This window comes from Puma concolor, chromosome B2, assembly GCF_028749965.1.
Source record: "Puma concolor isolate L17-30 chromosome B2, mPumCon1.1.hap2, whole genome shotgun sequence".
Lineage (NCBI taxonomy): Eukaryota > Metazoa > Chordata > Mammalia > Carnivora > Felidae > Puma > Puma concolor.
The window spans coordinates 55,166,472-55,188,753 of NC_141671.1; the positions used below are offsets into that span (position 1 = coordinate 55,166,472).

Here is a 22,282-nt window from a genome sequence, read left to right on the forward strand (position 1 = left end):
GAGCCATCAGCCCAGAGCCCGACGCGGGGCTCGAACTCACGGACCGTGAGATCGTGACCTGGCTGAAGTCGGACGCCTAACCGACTGCGCCACCCAGGCGCCCCTCCAGTGACATGTCTTAACATAAGTCCCAAGACATATTTAACTAAGAGAAAAATCTGGATAAATTTTTAGCTAACTCACTCTTAGAAACATTCCAAAGGTGTGAAATAAAATGCACATACATTATTAATTAAGTTTATATTAGTGATCTCTATTACAAATTCATATAGGCACATTTGAGTATAAATTATAGATTCAGAGGGGCACCTGGGAGGCTCAATCGGTTAGGTGTCCAACTTCGGCTCAGGTCGTAGTCTCAGTTTATGAGTTCGAGCCCTGCGTCGGGCTCTGTGCTGACAGCTCAGAGCCTGGAGCCTGCTTCAGATTCTGTGTCTCCCTCTCTGTCTGTCCCTCCCCTGCTTTTACTGTGTCCATCTCTCTCAAAAATAAACATTTAAAAAAATTGTTTTAAATTATAGAATCAGAAAAATAGGTTAGAGAAGCCAAGGATACAAAAGTATAATGCATTCCATGTGGCCTGTGGCCTACTTCATCAAGGGGCTGGTCCCAATGCAGGTTGGCTGAAACTGTACTGTCACATTTTCTGATCCATCTCCTTTGATGTGGGAATCAAAGGCAAAAGAAAAACTTTCCTTACAACTTTTAAATTTCCTTACAACTTACAGCCCATTGATGAGTCCTTGAGACAGGCAGAGTGACCTTCCTTTAAGAACTCAAGTGCCTCGATGTTAATACTTTGCTAAGGGCAAAAGGCAATCTTAGCTTAATATTATCCTAACCTCCAGGATCCTGTAAGTCTCCTTTAATATATAAAAATACCTTTGGAAACTTTCTTTATCTCAAACCCCCAAGATATATGTTAGCAATCATCCTCTAAGCATATGGCCCACTGATATACATCTGAAGGGTCTCTTGACTGAGGTTTTACTAGACAGTAATAAATGACCCACCTCTTCCTAACAATAGCTAGCCCCCTCAAGGTCCTGGAAACCTTGCTTCCAAAATTCCTAAGAGACTTACGCTATCCCTAACCCCCTCCCAACTTGAAAGTATATAACCAATTGCTCCTCACAACCCCAGTGCAGTTCTTTCTGCCCATGGGTCCTGTCCCCATGCTTTAATAAAACCACCTCTTTGCACCAAAGACGTCTCAAGAATTCTTTCTTTACCATTTTCTCTGAACCCCAATATTTCCACATCATCCTTCACAGCCACATCCTATTTCAGGCTTTCTCACTGTTAGGGCTGTTTATTATTCAGATGGCTACTAGAAATGCCTCGAGTGCTTCATATAAAGTCATTGAAATAATCCTGAATCACCACAGCTGATTTATTTTTATTCCATCTCCAAGATACAATCAGAGTTGACTTGATGACAACCCATGACTTTCTCCAAATGTGTTAACTAGAAAAGGCAGGCTTTGGGCACATGTTGAATAGGGCAGCTCTAGCAAGAACTACTGACTGCACCTATAACCAAATCCAGAAGAGGGCACAAGGCCTTAGCTCAAGTCCACATATGGTAATAAAAACATGGACATGTCAGCAGAGGCCCTAAGTTTCCAGAAGGTTGAACAGGAATCATGTGACATAAGATACCAACAGCCTCCTCACCAACTCTGACAATTTCCAATCTCTAAAACAACCCTAGAGAGGTGCCTGGGTGGCTCAGACAGTTAAGTGTCCAACTCTTGATTTTGGCTCAGGTCATGATCTCATAGTTCGTGGGTTTGAGCCCCATGTTGGGCTCTGCGCTGACAGTGAGGAGTCTGTTTGGGATTCTCTCTCTCCCTCTCTGCCCCCCCTGGCTTGTGCATACTCTCTCTCAAAATAAATAAACATTTAAAAAATTTTAAAAATGAAGCTACCCTAGGAGCTGCAGATAGAGGGGGGAGGTGAGCTTTACCTGCCCCCAAAGAACCCTCTCCAGATTTTTTTTTTTTTGCCCTAAATAACCAAGTAGCTTCCACTGCTATTTCCTGCCTCTCATCTCTCTCCCTTCCCCTTCTGAAGAAGTGAGAGTCAAGGTCATCATCTGATTCCCCAGAAGCAGTGATCACCAGATGCCAGCATAGCATCACCTGTTAGACCCAAGTTCAGGCCCTAATTATACCTACAGTACTACGGTACTTACCTGACCCCTGTCCTGCTCCCCACAGACTCACCCCGCTCATGTTTAATCTTCCTAAAATTGTGCTTTAATCATACCTCTTCTAGTTAGACCTCCACAAGCACAAAAAAATGGAGTTTAAACACAGTGGCTATCTAGAATGTTCTGGCCCCAGCCTCTTTTCCAGCTCTACCTTATACTTCTCTCATATAAATCCCCAAATCCAGTCCAACGGTTCTCAGTACTTTTACTAATTCCACTTATCATACCTAACTTCTGCTGCTTAGTCAATTCCTGCCAATATTTTATTTTGTTTAATGTTTATTTATTTTTGAGAGAGAGAGAGAGAGACAAAGCACAAGTAGGGGAGGAGTAGAGAAAGGGAGAGAGACACAGAATCTGAAGCAGGCTCTAGGCTCCGAGATGTCAGCGCAGAGCCTGACACAGAGCTCAAACTCACAAACCATGAGATCATGACCTGAGCCGAAGTCAGATACTTAACTGAATGAACCACCCAGGGGCCCTGCCAATATTTTAAAGCCCAATCTGTGAAACAGTTATCCCATGACCACCCTAGGCGGGGTGTGGATGCTCTCTGTTATCTGAATTCCTATATTGCATAAGCTATATGTCATATATAAATATCACTCATTCATGTATTCATTAAAATGCATTCAGATGCCATTCTCCAGGAGATATTCTAGACAGATGACATAGCCCCCAAATAAGTCAAGGTGTAGGAAAGGAAAGGAAGAGAAGACATTACCAATTTTTGTTTATTCTAAGCAGGTCATTGTGCCATGTATTTCCATGTGTCAGTTCGGTTCATCCTCACAACTCACTGAGGTAGCTACACTTTACAATAAGAAATCTGAGTCTCACAGAGTTAAACAACCTGGCAAAGATTACCTAATACGCTTTTTGTTTTTTGTTTTTATTTTCCACTGTCCCTGACCCCTCTCAGACTCTCTGCCCACGTCTCCCTTGCTCTCTCCTTGCGATGATGATCTCTGTACTTCGAATCATCCAAGCCCCTTTGCCCTGTGGCTTCTAGTTAGGGTAGGTCAATGGAAACCTACAACCTATACACACTCGCCCTGCTCCCTTCCTGACTCACTGAATTCTGGCTGTGACTTCACTCCTCCATCCCAGTTCCTATGAAAGGTTCTTTCATGGCCTCAGCAATTCTTACCAGGATGCAGGAAGACCAGTGCCATCTGCCACCTCTTCAGGCTAGGAATACTAGGTAGGCAGGCTCCACCGGAAGGTTAGTGACGCACTTAGCCCTGCCCACACCTCTGTAAACAGTCCTTTCATTAAATTCTCTTCAGTTAAATTATCTTACGTGCTACCTGTTTCCTGCCAGGTACACAGAGAAGAACTTGAACCCATGTCCCTCTTACTACAGAGGCTGACTTTTTCTTTTAGGATTTTTTTTTTTAAGTAATTTCTACACCCAGTGTGAGGCTCAAACTCACAACCCCGAGATCAAGAGTCACATGCTCCACTGACTCAGCCAGCCAGGGGCCCCATGCCTGCCTTTTTCACTTAGATAATTGCTATGCAGGAGATCTGTACCAAATGCTGAGGATCAAAACAAAAGGTATCTCACTGTGATAGGAAGGACCGGAAAAGCCTTTTCTGAACAAGTTGCTTGATCATGGGTCAGTCTTAAGAGGTGAATTGTAATTCACCAGGCAAACAAAGAGGGAAGACAGGCATTCAAGGACAAAATGGATGCCAATTTCAAAGTCACAGAGCTGGGGCACCCAGGTGGCTCAGTCGGTTAAACATCCAACTTCGGCTCAGGTCAAGATCTCAGGGTTCGTGAGTTCAAGTCCCACATCAGGCTCCATGCTGAGAGCTCAGAGCCTAGAGTCTGCTTTGGACTCTGTGTCTCCCTCTCTCTCTGCCCCTACCCTGTTTGCACTCTCTCTCTGTCTCTCTCTGTCTCAAAAATAAACATTTAAAAAAAAAAAGTCACAGAGGAATATGTCTTATTACCCAAGGCAGTTATGTACAGTGCTCATGAGAGAATAATGGTGGTTGAGGGTTTCAAAACTGTGATGATACTCACTTACCCAACCTGAATCTGAAATCTGAGATTAGAAGCAACAAAGAATTCACTATATTCCGGTCAAGAGAATCAATGTGCCTATTTCCTACCTTCAACAGATCCCCATCACAGAAGATAAACCCAACTGTTTAGCATAATATACAATCCCTTGATGATCTGGCCCTGCCTGACCCAACCAGTCTCATCGACCAGCACCACCTCCAGCTGTTCCCTGAGGACGCCACACCTTGTCACACCTCTGTGCTTTTGTACATGTGCTTCTCATCAGAGATACAAACTCCTCTGTCAGGATTCATCTCAGGTGTCTGCTTCTCTGTAAATATTGCTGGCCCTCCAAGATGCTCAACATGCTTCCATGGTACCTTGTCCTTAACTCTACAATAGCATTTTCGTAACACAGACATGCATCATATTTACTTGCTTGCATGTTGGCCATGGACTCAGCTGTGCATTCCTAGAGGCCATGTACTATAGCAAGGTGGCAGACTGCAGAGATAAGTGCTTGGGTTCTAGAAGTGGGCTGCCTAGATCCAAATCCTAGACTCTGCTGCAAACAGCAAGGTAAATGTAGGCATGTTATTTATCCTCTTTGAGCCACAGTTTCATTACCCATAATATGCAAATAATAACAACATCTAGTTGATAGGGCTGTCAAGTGAGTCCTATTATACAGTAAGCCCTCAATAACTGTTAGTTATTCAGAGCACCCAGGTGGCTCAGTCGGTCAAGCATCCTACTTAGGCTCAGGTCATGAACTTGTGGTTCATGAGTTTGAGCCCTGCAATGCACCAGGCTCTGTGCTGTCAGCGTGGGGCCCGTTTCAGATCCTATCTCCTTCTCTTGCCCCTCCCCTGCTCAGTCTCTCTCCCTCTCTCTCTCTCTCTCTCACAGAAATAAATAAACATTAAAATAAATAACTGTTGGTTATTCAAATAACTATTTATTTGAATAAATAAATGTGTATCCCTTATTTCCAAATAAACAAGCTTATATTTGTTGAGAGTGAATAAATCTTCCTACCACTTCATATTAGATATCACATAGATACCTAATAGCTTGTTTCACTAAATCATGAAAAGAAGACTCTCATTTCTAAATATGTGCTTATTTTACAATTGTTTAAAGACAAACAGGACCTTTTCTGTAAAGGACCTTAGCTTCTTGCCATCATTGTTGGCCTGCTCACTGAGTCAGACATTCTCCCGGCCTTCTAGCAATCTCCGCATGTGCCCGCGATGCAGTTACCTCCACAGAAGGGCAGTTCCACTTTAATAATGTACAAAAACTTATTAACAAGTCAAATCTTGATGGTTCCCCTAGGTTGGCATAAGGAACGACAAAAATAGGCTCCCCCCAACATAAAAGCGAACCACAGGGAAACTTCTTCTAAATGCTAAAGCAATGTAAAACTATTGCAGTTATGAAATATTTTTTACAAAGTTTTCATGTGGCATTTCTAAGCCCCAAATCCTTGACTGCCACAGCCTTGGTCAAAAGTCCACGTGTGAGAACCTGAACCAAGAAAAAATATCAGCGCACATAGAACAATGGGGTCAACAGGTGGAGACCGGCTCCCAGGTGAGGGCTTTTCCCAGATAAGGTAGCACTGCACCAACAGAGACGCAGAGCACTTAGTTAGAAGAGGACAACGCTGCCTGCTGCCGTGGACCCAAACGAAGGCCAAACCAGAGAAGGCTAGCACCCTTACCATCACCCTGGCTGACTGCAGAGAGCAGCACAGGCCTGAGTGGCCCAAGAGCCTCCTCCTGGAGAGGAGCCCCACCTTTCCCTGCACTGCTTCTCCTTTGCTGATACTAGGTTGGCTGCTGCCCCTCTTCACCAACTCCAACCCTGTCATTATTGCACCTCAGCCTGCTGACTCTGTGGTGCCTGCTCTAAATCTAGACCCTGGCTCTAATGGGGCTCAATATCCACCAGTTTTTAAATCACTCCATCTGCAGTGATCAACTCTGGCCTCTCTGACAACTCTCCGGCCCAGTGCTTTCTGTGAAATCACACTCCCTGGAATTCGTATGGGTTCATAGCACTTGCTGAGGATGACAAGACAGTACTCTGATTAGTTAATCTGGCAATTTTCTCAAAGAACAACCACGCCATGTATTTAATAATCTTCTAAAAGTTCTCTACTTACAGGCCTTCGGGTTGAAGCACCTTGAACGGAATGATAGAATTCTGGCTGGACTCGGCTATTTTTCTTGATTCTTCGTTTCCTCACTGAAATTTCTTGCTCACTCTGATGGTGAACTTCCACCACAGGTTTGGACTCTTCCAGGCGAGCAGCTGCGGCCGCAGCAGCACGTCTTCTAAGATGCCGAGGGCTTGCTCTGAATCCCTGTGGCAGAAAACAAACCCAAACAAATCCAGATTTGTATTGAGTTAGTTTGGTGATCCTCTGGGGCTAGTTACACAAAGGGCTCCAAAAGTCACCAAGCTCAAGGAGGTCATTTACAATCCCAAAGGGAGTATATACGTAGAAGGAGGCTCAACCTGCAACGTTGTGTATTCTGTCAAGCACCTCAGGGTCTCAGGGCCCAGAGTTACTCTATGTTAAGAAATGCTTTTAGGGGCAAGTGGGTGGCTCAGTCAGTTAAGCATCTGACTCTTGATTTCATTTCAGGTCATGATCTCACGGTTCATGGGATCAAGCCCTGCATTGGGCTCCACGCTGACGGTGAGGAGTGTGCTTGGGATTCTCTCCCTCCCTTTCTCTGCCCCTAAGCCCTCTCTCAAGATAAACAAATAAACATTAAAAAAAAAGAAATGCTTTTAATTCAGTTTAAAAAAAACTAGCAAGTGAGCACATTGATTTACTTTTGTGTATATAAGTCAGACTGCATGTGAAGAAGGATATTTCTTTCCACTCAGGCATGAAGCATGGCATACGAGCAGGACTGAATACTGTTACATGGCCAAGTGTTACTCTATATTCCTGAGAGCAGACTCTGAAGGTAAGAAAGCAGGAATATAAAACATCATTATAAAACACCATAAAGATTTAAAACTAAATGGAGGCAAAGCAGTAAAGCAAAGAGTACAAGTTTAGCTAAACCATATTATGCATCTGGGAATATAGAACGTTGGAAAATACCAAAGAATTACATAAAATAGTCTCTGTCCTCATGCAGCTTACAATTTACTGAAGAACAGAAGTGCATGTATACACTGGCATGTATAATTAAGAGTTAAAGTGGGCAACTGAGGACACTCAGTGCTAGCAGATCTCAGAGGAGGAATCAATGAATGAAGCTGAAGATAGTCTATATTTGGCTTAGTTATGTGGGTGGCATCTGAAGAATGAATAGAATTTACATTCCAGGCAAGGAAAACAACATAAGGAATGAATGAATAAGTAAAATGATGGATGGATGGATGGATGGATGGATGGATAACATATTTATGCAGCAATAGGAAACAGTATTTCATGATGTACCAGGAGGACCATATAAGTAAGCTATGCACAAAGTATGGTGGGAGACCAGAGTGTAGGGGGTGCTAAATGCTTCAAGGAGGGTTGCAGGTCTTCTGATTTTTAAAAGATTTATAAAAACTACTTAAAGACTGCAGTAAAAGCATAAAAGATGGAGGGTAAGAATTTCAGGAGAAGAAGCAGTATGAAAGATTAATATGTATGGGGGATTCCCGGTGAGAGACATGGGAGATCTGAGATCTGAGAGACATGGGAGATCTGAGACATGGAGACCCCGAATACCAAACTGAAGGACATGAACAAGGAGAAAAAAGACAAAAGTAGGGTGTGACCCACAGAGTCAAAAGAAGCACTGAGGTCATCAAAAATCAATAAGGAGAAGATGCAAATGGAGTTGGCAAAACACATTAGCCTGTTCCCATCCCTTCTCTGTGTGCAAGCTCAGCTGGGTCCTCTTGTGTCCAAAATAGTCCCAGAAGATCGCTACAGTTCCCACATAATCCAAGAGATACTACAGCAGCTAAGAGAGAGGAGGATTACAAAAAGGGAGCTGGGCCAATCACTAAAATGCCTTCTAGATCAGAATTAGGACCAAACAGAACCAACAATCACGCAGGCTGCCTTTTAAATATGCAAGTTCATGGACATCCTCCCCCCAACCCCCACCCCCGCACACACAGGAACACACGCACATGCTCTCTCTCCCCTCTCCTCTCTTCTTTCTGAATTAGACTCTGTAGGGGTGAGGCCAAGAGCATCAGTTTTTGGTTTGGTTTTTTTTTTTTTTTTTTGGTCATTCTCCTTCTCTTTTATTTTTATTTTTATTGACGTATAGCTGACACACAACCTTACATTAGTTTCAAGTGCACAAAGAATTTCTGTTTTTAACAAGCTCCTCTGGTAATTTTTCTGTGCTTTGAAGATTGAGAACTTCTAGGAGTCAGAGCTTAGTCTCACCACAAGGTGGCACTAACCTCCAGATCCGCTGCATTCTTTCTGGTCCAGAAATGAGTGCACTGGTAGAATTAACAAAGTACTTGCTAATACACTAACTTCTGTCATAGAGGGTGAGTGAGTATATTTCTTTGGTAAGAATGTAGATCCTCCTTCTCTTATATTTCTATGAGTAATAAGCAACCAAATTTTGTTTAACCTGTATTATTACCAATACTTCTTGCTGGCCTACAAATTCTAAAAACACTTGGGAAAAAAGCACCATAAAACTCCCTTAATGAGATGCCCTCAAAAAAAGTTTAAGAAAAAATATGTAGGTGCAGGGGTGCCTGGGTGGCTCCATTGGTTAAACATCAGATTCTTGATTTGGGCTCAGGTCATGATCTCATGATTTCGTGAGTTCAAGTCCCACCTCAGGCTCTTCACTGACCATACAGAGCCTACTTGGGATTCTCTCTCTCTCTCCCCCTCTCTCTTTGCCCCTCCCCCACTCACACTTTCTCGGTCTCTCCCAAAATAAATAAGTAAACTTTAATAAAAAAAAAAAAAAATGTTGGACGTTGGTGCAGTCATTCCAGACAGCAATAATCCAATAAACCTGCATCCCTGTATCTACTCTAGAGAAATTCTAACAAGTATGAGGGTATTTAAGGTATCATATTATTTGTGATAATAAAAATTTTTTAAAAAGTTTAAAGCATCCTTCCTTAAACTTCATAATTTTCTTTACACCTTCATATTATTTCAAAGATCTGAGCACCACCATGAGATTTCTATTATAGCCATATACACTTGCACTATTTTTAAATAACTCTTTATAAGCACTACAGTATACAGTACACAGACACCAGCCAGACTCTCTGTGTTCAAATACTGCCTCTGTCACTTCCTAGTTGTGCAATTTTCGAGAGTTACTTAGCCATTTCTTCATCTGTAAAATAGTAATGAAAACTAGAATTTATTTCATAGGGCTGTTGAGAAGAACAAATGAATTAACATATGTGCTTAGAAGAGCATCTGGCAGTCAGAGTGGCCAAAATGAACAAATCAGGAGACTGTAGATACTGGAGAGGATGCGGAGAAATGGGAATCCTCTTGCACTGTTGGTGGGAATGCAAACTGGTGCAGCTGCTCTGGAAAACAGTGTGGAGGTTCCTCAGAAAATTACAAATAGACCTACCCTATGACCCAGCAGTAGCACTGCTAGGAATTTACCCAAGGGATACAGGAGTACTGATGCATAGGGGCATTTGTACCCCAATGTTCGTAGCAGCACTCTCAACAATAGCCAAATTATGGAAAGAGCCTAAATGTCCATCAACTGATGAATGGATAAAGAAATTGTGGTTTATATACACAATGGAGTACTACGTGGCAATGAGAAAGAACGAAATATGGCCCTTTGTAGCAACGTGGATGGAACTGGAGAGTGTGATGCTAAGTGAAATAAGCCATACAGAGAAAGATAGATACCATATGTTTTCACTCTTAGGTGGATCCTGAGAAACTTAACAGAAACCCATGGGGGAGGGGAAGGAAAAAAAAAAAAGAGAGAGGTTAGAGTGGGAGAGAGCCAAAGCATAAGAGACTCTTAAAAACTGAGAACAAACTGAGGGCTGATGGGGGGTGGGGGAAGGGGAGGGTGGGTGATGGGTATTGAGGAGGGCACCTTTTGGGATGAGCACTGGGTGTTGTATGGAAACCAATCTGACAATAAATTTCATATATTTAAAAAAAAAGAGCGTCTGGCATATAGTGATACGTAAGTGTTGCTATGATTATTATGTATTTCACTTGCGTGAATAAAAGATATTCTTGAAAACAAAAGTATGTTATTAATCAGATGTAAACAGGAAAATGAATCACACCACAGGTGTGCACTACTGACTGCCACACATGAGGCAAGGCTGAGAGACCAATCACCCTTAATTATTAGGGGAGAGTTCTTTTCTCCAGAGAATTCAGAGCACTTACTCCCTAGTGAGTCAAACTATCTGGGTTTGAATATAAGCTGTGTCACTGAGTAGGTATGCAAATTACTTCTCTGTGTCTCCATTTCTTCATCTGTCAAATACATATAATAATAACTCTCTCATGGAGTTTGATGGTGCTTAAATGAGATAATCTATATTAGGTACTCACAACAGTACAAATAATACAGTAAGTCAAAAAATTATCACCATTATTATTACTATATCCTTTCCTAGACGTTGCAGCAGCAATTCACACATAATTAGGTCACAGTTATGACTACAAACATATGAACAACATGGAGTCATCACTGGGCAATCACCCTAATGGTTTTCCTGGAATTATAGGATTCTATATTTATTAGATTTGCTTGTCCTAAATACTCTGAAAAATACTATTTTATTAATAAAATAAAAAAAAATTTAAAACAGCAGGTTTTTACAGAGGTTAACAGGACTTGATGGTGTCAGTATAAAGTCCATTTTTGTCTACTCACTTGATCTTGCCTGGATACCTTTAACCAGTAGGTGATAAACACTTGGAAGTCTCTCAGCAGTGAATGTCTGCCATTTTTAGACCACCCCAATTTATCAGCACCTTTTGGGTAACAACTTCTCAAGAGATGCAGTCTTGATACAGAATGCTCCACAGCCCACTCTAGATTTTGCCTTTAATGACCTATACGGTTAATAGGTAGACACATGGCCAAGGCTGAACCAAGTAAAGTTTCTCTGCTTGGACAATGAATATTAAATTGAGGGATGTAAAGCCTGAAAAAAAAAAATCAGTAGGAATTCATCAGTCTAGTGACTATGCCAAAGACCTTCTGAAGCTGCCTGGTTTAATCTGTTCCAATCATTCAGTCTTGCCTGTGAGTTTAATCATGTATTTGTAATAAATTCTCTTTTGGTTTACATCAGATTCTGTTGCCTGCAAACCAAAACCCCAGTGTATACTCTTCTGTTATGCTTTTAGATGGTTAGCTCTTTCCCTTGAAGACTGAGTATTCTGACTAACCCAGTTTAGTTGTGTAGACTGGCATAAAAAAGGAGGACACATTAATAGTAATAATTTACTAACACCACTTAGGTCATAAGCTTATTATATGCCTTTCTTAAGCAAGCAAACTGAGGCTTATCAGGGCTAAGTAATCTACATAAGGCAAAAACTTGCAATTTCTTAGAAAAGCCCAGATCATAATTCAGGTCTATCCAATTCCAACTCAACACCAGTGCCCTTAGCACTCTGCTATAAAGCACAGATTATATATAGGATAGTAATGCATTCAGAGATAGTGTTCTACATATATTCTCAGGACTAAGCACCAAGGAAGTGCTCAGAAATATATGTAGGTTGATTAAAACAAAAAAAAAAAAAGGTCTGTAAACAATTTAGATAAGTGAAGAAGAAATTGAAAAAGTTAACATTTTCAGGTGAGAATTATTGTTGGATAAGATCAAACTACCATCTAGTTTACAGATGAAGCAACTGAACAAATGGAAACTTAACACATTGAATCACTGAGCATTTAAATAGAATTGTTTTCGGGGCACCTGGGTGGCTCAGTCAGTTGGGCACCCAACTTTGGCTCAGGTCATGATCTCATGGTTTGTGAGTTCAAGCCCCACATCGGGCTCTCTCTGATGACAGCATGGACCCTGGAGCCTGCTTCGGATTCTATGTCTCCCTGTCTCTGCCCCTCCTGCACCTGTGCTCGCTCTCTCTCTCTCTCTCTCTCTCTCTCTCCCTCTCTCTCAAAAATAAAATAAACATTAAAAAGTTTTTAAATAGAATTTCTTTTGAGGGGCAGGAGGTAAGAAGCTTGCCCCCTCCCTCAAACACAGATAAATATCAAATCATTCTTAACAGCCAAGAAATCTATTGGTGGTCTTAGAGAACAAAACTGCATATCTACAAACCAGAAGAAAGACCCATGGAAGACAGAAACTGCACAGAGTTTGTGGGAGAAAAGAGCAGCCAGAGGAGGGAGCCCTGACCATGGTGGGGACAGTGACAGGGAACAAAGAGAGAAAAAGCATGGAGGTGGTGGGAAGAGCAAAACACACTCAGGGGAGGGACTGCACGAGAAAACTATTCCCCAAAACCTTTGACAAGGAAAAAGGAGAGGGTTACAATATCACCAGTTTTCTATAAACAGCGGAGTGCAGATTCCAACATTTGAGAGGTCTGTGACATTGCCAGTTTCACCCCCAGGGGAGCTGAGCAGTGCTCTGTATCCCCAGGGTCACACAGGGAGAAGTGGTTGCTCTGCTTTGAGTACATTTGGTAGAGGTGATACAGCCTCTCCACCGGCAAAGAATCCTGCAGCCGACATCCAACTGTCCCATTCACCAGTACAGGTACAAACACACCAGCTGAGGGCAGCAATCCCTAGTGCCAGCTGTGTGGTGCAATTTATCATAAAATCCAAACCACTGCACGGTCACGCAGCCGTCTTCTGCAACAAGCCAACACCCAACACAATGCAGAGACCCTCCCCCAGAAGATCAGTGTGGATCCATGCCATGGGGGTCTCTAAAGTGTGGGGTTTTGACACACAGCTGTGCCTGAGTTAAAACACAGGAGTCCTGCACCATCTGGCAGGTGGAAAGCTTGGACACAGGATGAAGGCAGGGATCTGACTGAAACCAGAAACAGAGGTGAAGTCACTGTTTTCCCAGCTGTGAGGGCTTACCTAACAGGGGTGGCCACCCATTTCCCACTCCCAAGACCAGAGAACTGGGTGAAGCCGTTTTCTCTCCTACCCCCTAGCTTGATCCACCTCAGTGAGCTAAACAGCGTCACCTAGTGGAGAAGGGAGCTGCTACACCAAGCCCCACCCCCTTGCACCCTCCAAAAGAGCGATTGCACATAATAATCAGAGCAGCAGACCCCTCTCCCTGAAGACCAGCACAAACCCCTCACGCATACCAAGTGTATTGATGATAGAGTGCTGCAAAGCTTCAGTTCTAGGGGAAATAGGATCTAGCATCCTTTGGGTTTTTTGTTTGTTTCTTTTTGAGTTTTTTTGTTTTTATCTTTATTTTTGTTTGTTTTGTTTGCTTGTTTGATACAGAAAGAGCAATTTTTTAATTTTTTAATTTTCTTTTTATTTTCTTTTATTTTCTTTCTTTATTTCTACCTCTTTTCTGTCAAGCTTCTCATAACAAGCACCCCAAAACATACCTAGGATCTAGCTTCTGATACATATTTCATTTTTAAATTTTTTTCTTTGATTTTTAAATTTTTATTTGGTTTTATTCTATTTTTCTTATTCTTTCTCTCCAAAATAACAAGACAGAGGGATTCACCCCAAAAGAAAGAACAGGAAGAAATGACAGCCAGAAATTCAATCAGTGCAGATTTAAGTAAGCTGTCTGAACTACAATTTAAAACAAAAATTGTGGGGCGCCTGGGTGGCGCAGTCGGTTAAGCGTTCGGCTTCAGCCAGGTCACGATCTCGCGGTCCGTGAGTTCGAGCCCCGCGTCAGGCTCTGGGCTGATGGCTCAGAGCCTGGAGCCTGTTTCCGATTCTATGTCTCCCTCTCTCTGCCCCTCCCCTGTTCATGCTCTGTCTCTCTCTGTCCCAAAAATAAATAAACGTTGAAAAAAAAATAAAAATAAATAAAACAAAAATTGTAAGGATATTGACTGGGCTTGAAAAAAGCATAGAAGACACTAGAGAATCCTTTACTGCAGAGATATATTAACTAATATATCTCTTTAGTCAGGCCAAAATTAAAAATTATATAACTGAGGTGCAATCCCAAATGGAGGCCGTAAAAATGAGGGTGGATGATGCAGAGGAGCAAATCAGTGATACAGAAGATAAAATTATGGAAAATAATGAAGCTGAAATGAAGAGGAAACAAAGGTTACGAAGGAACCGAAGGCAGACTTAGAGAACTCAGTGATATACTAAAACATAGTAACATTCGTATTATAGGAGTCCCAGAGGATTAAAAGAGAAGAGGGGGCAGAAGGTTTATTCAAACAAATTATAGCTGAAAACTTCCCTAATCTGGGGAAGGACACACACATAAAAATCCAAGAAGCACAGAGAACCCTCATTAAATTCAACAAAAGCAGATCATCATCAAGGCATATCATAGTCAAATTCACAAAATACGCTGACAAGGAAAGAATCCTGAGAGCAGCAAGGGAAAAAAGTCCTTAACCTACAAGGAAAAGACATATCAGATTCACAGCAGATCTGTCACAGAAACATGGCAAGCCAGAAAGGAGTGGTAGGAAATATTCTATGTGCTGAATGGAAAAAATATGCAGCCAAGAATTATTTACCCAGGGAGGCTATCATTCAGAATAGAAGGAGAGATAAAGACTTTCCCAGACAAATAAAAACTAAAGGAGTTTGTGACCACTACAACAGCCTTGCAAGAAATTTTAAGGGGGACTCTTTATGAAGGGAAGAAAAAAAAAAGACCAAAGCAACAAAGACTAGAAAAGACCAGAGAACAACACCAGAAACACCAATTCTACAGGTAACACAATGGCACTAAATTCATATCCATCAATAATCACTCTGAATGTATATGGACTAAATGCTCCAATCAAAAGATATAGGGTATCAGAATGGATAAAAAAACCAAGATCCGTTTATATGCTGCCCACAAGAGACTCATTTTAGCCTTAAATACACCTGAAGATTGAAAATAAGGGAATGGAGAACCATCTATCAATGCTAATGGATGTCAAAAGAAATCTGGAGTAGCCATACTTATATCAGAAAAACTAGATTTTAAACCAAAGACTGTAACAAGAGATGAAAAAGGGTACCATATCATAATAAAGGGGTCTATCCAAGAAGGTCTAACAATTGTAAATATATATGCCCCCAACTTGCCCCTAAATATGTAAAACAATAAATAACAAACATAAAGAAACTCATTGATAACAATACAATAATAGTAGGGTACTTTAACACCCCACTTACAGCAATGGGCAGATCATCTAATCAGAAAATCAACAAGGAAACAATGACTTTGAATGACACACTGGACCAGATGGACGTAACAGATGTATTCAGAACATTCCATCCTAAAGCAGCCGAATACACATTCTTTTCCAGTGCACATGGAACATTCTTCAGAAGAGGTCACATACTGGGTCACAAGTCAGCCCTCAACAAGTACAAAAAGACTGAGATCATACCATGCATATTTTCAGACCACAGTGCTATGAAACCACAAGAAAAAATTTGGAAAGACCACAAATACTTGAAGGTTAAAGAACATCCTACTAAAGAATGAATGGGTTAACCAGGAAGTTAAAGAACAAATTTAAAAAAATACATGGAAGCAAATGAAAATGAAAAAACAGTGAAAACCCTTTGGGATGCAGCAGAGGTAGCCCTAAGAGGGAAGTATATTGCAATTCAGGCCTACCTCAAGAAGTAAAAAAGGTTCTAATTACACAACCTAACCTTATACCTAAAGGAGCTAGAAAAGAAACAGCAAAGAAAGCCTAAATCCGGCCAAAAAATAGAAATAATAAAGGCTGGAGCAGAAATAAATGATACAGAAACAAAGAAACAAAAAATCAGTAGAACAGATCAATGAAAATGAAGGGCTGGTTCAAAATGAATTTGGTTTATTCTTCTCAAACTGTTCCAAAAAATAGTAATCAAAGGAAATGGTTATGAAGCCAGCATTACCTTGATTCCAAAATCAAGACCCCACTAAAAAGGAGAATCATAGGCCAATATCCCCAATGAACATAGATACAAAAAAACTCAATAAAATGTTAGCAAATCGAATTCAACAAGACATTAGAAGAATTATTCACCATGATCAAGTGGGACTTATTCCTGGGCTGCAGGGCTGGTTCAATATTCACTAATCAATCAACATGATGTACTGCATTAATAAAGAAAGGAAAAGAGCCACGTGATCTTGTCAATCAATAGAGGCTGAAAAAGCATTTGACAAATTACACCATCCATTCTTAATAAAAACCTGTAACAAAGTAGGGATAAATGGAACATACCTCGACATCATAAAGGTCATATATGAAAGACCCACAACAAATCGCATCCTCAATGAGGAAAACCTGAAAGCCATTTCTCTCGTCAGAAACAAGACAAGGATGTACACTCTCACCATTACTATTTAACATACTACTGGAAGTCTTAGCCTCAGCAATCAGACAACAAAAGAAAATAAAAGGCATCCAAATCAGCAAGGAAGAAGTCAAATCCTCAGTGTTTGCAGATGACATGATACTCTATACAGAAAACCCAAAAGACTCCACCAAAAAATTGCTAGAACCGATACATGAATTCAACAAAGTCGCAGAACATAAAATCAATGCACAGAAATCTGTTGCATTTCTATACACCAACAATGAAGCAGCAGAAAAAGAAATCAAGGAATTGATCCTGTTTGCAATTGTACCAAAAACAATAAGATACCTAGATACCTAAACCTAATGAAAGAGGTAAAAGATCTGTACTCTGAAAACTAGAGAACCCTTATGAAAGAAACTGAAGAGAACACAAGAAAATAGAAAAGCATTCCATGCTCATGGACTTGAAGAACAAACATTGTTAAAATGTCTATACTACCCAAAGCAATCTACACATTTAATGCAATCTCTATCAGAATACCACCAGCATTTTTCACAGAGCTAAACAAACAGTCATAAAATGTGTATGGAACCACAAAAGACCCTGAATAACCAAAACAATCCTGAAAAAGAAAAACAAAACTGGAGGCATCATGATCCCAGATTTCAAGCTATATTACAAAGCTATAGTCATCAAGACAGTAGGGTACCGGCACAAGAAAAAAAAAAAAAAAAGACATAGATCAATGGAGCAGAATAGAAAACCCAGAAACGGTCCCACAACTATACAGTCAACTAATCTTCAACAAAGCAGGAAAGAATATCCAATAGAAAAAAGCCTCTTCAACAAATGGTGTTGGAAAACTGGACAGCAACATGCTGAAGAATGAACCTGGACCACTTTCTTACACCATACACAAAAATAAGTTCACAATGAATCAAAGACCTAAATGTGAGTCAGGAAAACCATCAAAATCCTAGAGGAGAACAAAGGCAGCAACCTCTTTGACCTCAGCCTGAGCAACTTCTTACTATACACATCTCCAAAGGCAAGGGAAACAAAACCAAACAACTATTAGGACTATTAGGACTTCATCAAGATAAAAAGCAAAGGAAACAACCAATGAAACTTAAAAGGCAGACTACTGACTGGAGAAGATATTTGCAAAAGACAAATCTGATACGGAATTAGTATCCAAAATACTATAAGGAACTTATGAAACTTAACACCCAAAAAACAAATAACCCAGTTATGAAATGGGCAAAAGACATGAACAAACACTTTTCCAAAGATGACATCCAGATGGCAAACAGACACATGAAAAGATGCTCCACCTCACTCATCATCAAGGAAATGTAAATCAAAACTCAATGAGATACCACCTTACACCTGTCAGAATAGCTAAAATTAACACCACAAGAAACAACAGGTGTTGGTAAAAAGGGGAACTCTATTGCACTGTTGGTGAAAATGCAAAGCGGTGCAGCCACTATGGAGAACAGTATGGAGGTTCCCCAAAAAACTAAAAATAGAACTACCCTAGAATCCAGCAATTGCACTATTAGGTATTTGCCCAAAGGATACAAAAATACAGATTCAAAGGATTAATGCACCCCAATGTCTATAGCAGCATTATCAACAATAGTCAAAGTGTGGAGAGAGCCCTAATATCCATCGACTGATGAATGGATAAAGAAGATGTGGTACACATGTGGAATATTACTCAGCCATCAAAAATAATGAAATCTTGCCAGTCACAACAACGTGGATAGAGCTAAAAGGTAATATGTTAAGCGAGGTGAGTTAGATGAGAAAGACAAATACCATATGATTTCACTCGTGGAATTTAAGAAACAAAACAGATGAGGGGCACATGAGTGGTTCAGTTGGTTGAGCGACCAACTTTGACTCAGATCATGATCTCACAGTTCGTGAGTTCAAGCCCCACTTTAGGTTCACTGCTGTCAGCACAGAGCCCACTTTGGATCCTCTGTCCCCCTCTCTCTGCCCCTCCCCTGCTTGTGCTCTCTCAAAAATAAACATTAAAAACATTTATTTTCCTCAGAAGAAGAGGAAAGAGGAGAGAGGGAAACAAACCACAAAAGACTCTTAATGATAGAGAACAAACTAAGGGTTGATGTTAGGGTGTGGGTGGGGTATGGGTTAAAAATGAGTGATAGGTATTAAGGAGGGCACTAGTTGTGATGAGCACTGGGTGTTGTATGTAAGTGATGAATCACTGAATTCTACTCCTAAACCGATATTGCACTATATGTTAGCTAACTAAAATTTAAATTTAAAAAGTTTCTTAAATAAACAACAAAATAAATAAAATTGCTTTTGTGTTGTTGCTATACCTGAGAACGCCAAGGTTGAGGTTAAGTATACATGATACAAACTGACCATATACAAATATTATGATACTCAATAAGCTGATATTTTCATAAAGTATATAGTAATTCCTCATAAAAACTCTTTGATTCTCTTCAAGCTAGAAACAGTGTATAGCAGAAGTTCTTGGGTCCATGGATAAAATTCTAGGCAAATCAAGAGGACAACTTATTTACTTGGATGGGGAAAAATCATGGCTTTACTTTCACTGACTGCTACTTGAAATTTGCCATCACTCAATTATGAATGTAGGCTATAAACCTGACACTATTAGCAGTATTGGTGACTTTTGCCACCAAAAGGAATCAAATATATTTACATATTTAATTATAGTCACTGCAGGTATTTGAAATACCATTTATAATCATCATTACTTCAAAACCACAGTAGTCAACATATCTGCCACTAAAACTTATTATTTAATTCATTAATAAAGAAGTACATATACTGCTCTGTCCAAACTGTTAATAATTTATAATCTTTCAATATAATTGGATTCCTTTATAATTACACACACACACACACACACACACACACACACACACAATGTTATGCATTTAAAACATTCTGAAACTGAGTCCCTGGGCTTCACTAGACTGCCAAAGAGGTTTATGGCATAAAATGGGTCTAGAATAGAGAAAATCTCAGAAATGAGTTTATGACAAATACTGTTATATGTTAGCTGCTCACCAAAACCCATGCTTACCTCTTTTTCCTGGGCACAAGCTAAGCTGGACATTTCCCAGCCTCCCTCGCACTTAAGTAGAAGCAACAGGTAGAACTAAGTTCTAGCCAATGAAATATGAACATAAGTAATGTATGCTTTTTTTAATTTTGTTTTAACATTTATTTATTTTTGGGAGACAGAGAGACAGAGCATGAGCAGGGGAGGGGTAGACAGAGAGGGAGATATAGAATCCAAACTAGGCTCCAGGCTCTGAGCTGTCAGCACAGAGCCTGACGTGGGGCTCAAACCCTCAAACTGCGAGATCATGACCTGAGCTGAAGTCGGACGCATAACCAACTGAGCCACCCAAGCACCCTGTATGCTTTTTTTTTTTTTTTTAAGTAGACTTCACACCCAGAAAGGAGCTCAATGCAGGGCTTGAACTCACGACTCTGAGATAAAGACCTGAGATGAGATCAAGAGTTGAAAACTTAACTGACTAAGCCACCCAAGCACCCCAATTTATGCCATTTCTGGAACTAGCCCATGAATACTTTCCACAGCCATTTCTCCATGCTCTTCTCTTTGGGCTAAGATGACCTTCAGAGCAGATTTGAAAGTCACATATTGAAGACAGTAGTGACTTTATCATACCTGAATACCTGCGTGGAGGAAGCCACTTTGCCAAACTGTTCGCCCACTACACCCTTAAATGAATGACAAACATATTTCTACTCTGTTTGAGCTATTAAAGTGTATATTTGCTATGGAAGCTTGCATTACCCTAATTCAGTGGTTCTTAAACTTTATCAACAATCAGAACCACCAGGAACTGGTTAAAACACCAAGTGCTGGTCCCCACCCCTGGATCTTCCAATTCAGTAAATCTGGGATGGGGGCTGAGAATTTGCATTTTTTTTAATGTTTGTTTATTTTTTAGAGAGAATGAGAGAGAGAGAGAGAGTAGGGAAGGGGCAGAGAAAGAGGAAAACACAGAATTTGAAGCAGGCTCCAGGCTCTGAGCTGTCAGCACAGAGCCCGATGCAGGGCTCAAACCCACAAACCATGAGATCATGACCTGAGCCGAAGTCAGAAGTTTAACCAACTGAGCCACCCAGGTGCCCTGAGAATTTGCATGTCTAACACATCCTCAGGTAATGCTGATGCTGCCATCCCATGACTATACTCTGAGAATCCCTGCTCTAAAACCAGCTCCTGCCCCTTGCTGTATCATCAGTGAGCGATGTTGGTCATGATAACACTGTTCCTTATTGTACTATGTGCAGTAGGACCTTCAAGATTAAAGCAACTTTGTCATTTGTGGTTTTAATAATCCTACATTAAAAGAATGACCATGGCTAACATTAACAATTCAGGCAACAACACATGTAGGTGAAGATGCAGAGAAAGAGGATCTCTTTTGCATTGCTGGTGGGAATGCAAACTGGTGCAGCCACTCTGGAAAACGGTCTGGAGGTTCCTCAAAAAATTAAAAATAGAACTACCCTACGACCCAGCAATTGCACTACTAGGTATTTATCCAAGGGATACAGGTATGCTATTTCAAAGGCACATATGCAACCCAATGTTTATAGCAGCTCTATCAACAATAGCCAAAGTATGGAAAGAGCCCAAATGTCCAGTGATGGATGAATAGATAAAGAAGATGTGGTATATTTATATACAATGGAGTATTACTCAGCAATCAAAAAGAATGAAATCTTGCCACTTGCAGCTATGTGGATGGAACTAGAGGGTACTATGCTAAGCGAAATTAATCAGAGAAAGACAAATATCATATGACTTCACTCATATGAGGACTTTAAGACACAGAACAGATGAACACAAGGGAAAGGAAGCAAAAATAATATAAAAACAGGGAGGGGGACAAAACATAAGAGACTCTTAAATATGGAGAACAAACAGAGGGTTACTGGAGGGGTTGTGGGAGGGGGGATGGGCTAAATGGGTAAGGGGCACTAAGGAATCTACCTCTGACATCATTGTTGCACTATATGCTAACTAACTTGGATGTTAATTTAAAAATAATAAAAGAAAAGAAAAAGAAAAAATAGTGAACACACACACAAAAAAAAAAAAAAAAAAAAAGAATGGCCATGGAAGTCACTCTATCAGCTGGGTAAGAAATAATATATCTAGAGCTACATTTTTATTTTCAGAGAATGTATTCTCTGACAAATAAGGGATAATGGGGCAAAATATTACCTTTTTAAAGTCTTACTTTCTAATAATCATTCTTTGGTATAGATAGTTTCTAGAGGTATGGTGATAGCAAGAAGTCAGTTTCTAATTTTTAAAAAGTCTAAGGAATTGAACACTTATTTTAGATAAGGTTTCCCAGATTAGCACTGTAGTGTTTCTTTTATACTGACTATATGCTATCAACTGGTTTTTAGTTCCTGCTAATCAGAAGCTCTGATTGGGGACAGAGAACATTGATAATTTTTCTAATTGCAAGTGAATTCTAACTTAAATGCAGTTTTGTAAACAGAAAT

The 22,282-nt window shown here is 40.4% G+C and overlaps 1 protein-coding gene across 19 annotated transcripts in view; it reads right to left on the reverse strand.

The window, feature by feature from the left end:
* The window catches only part of DST (dystonin), a 502,305-nt gene that overhangs the window by 427,739 nt on the left and 52,284 nt on the right, over nt 1-22,282 (reverse strand). For all 19 annotated transcript variants that reach the window (XM_086707113.1, XM_086707116.1, XM_086707108.1 and 16 more), the window contains exon 3: nt 6,403-6,603. In XM_086707113.1, coding sequence (XP_086563239.1) covers nt 6,403-6,603 — 201 coding nt within the window. The remainder of the gene's footprint in view (nt 1-6,402; nt 6,604-22,282) is intronic.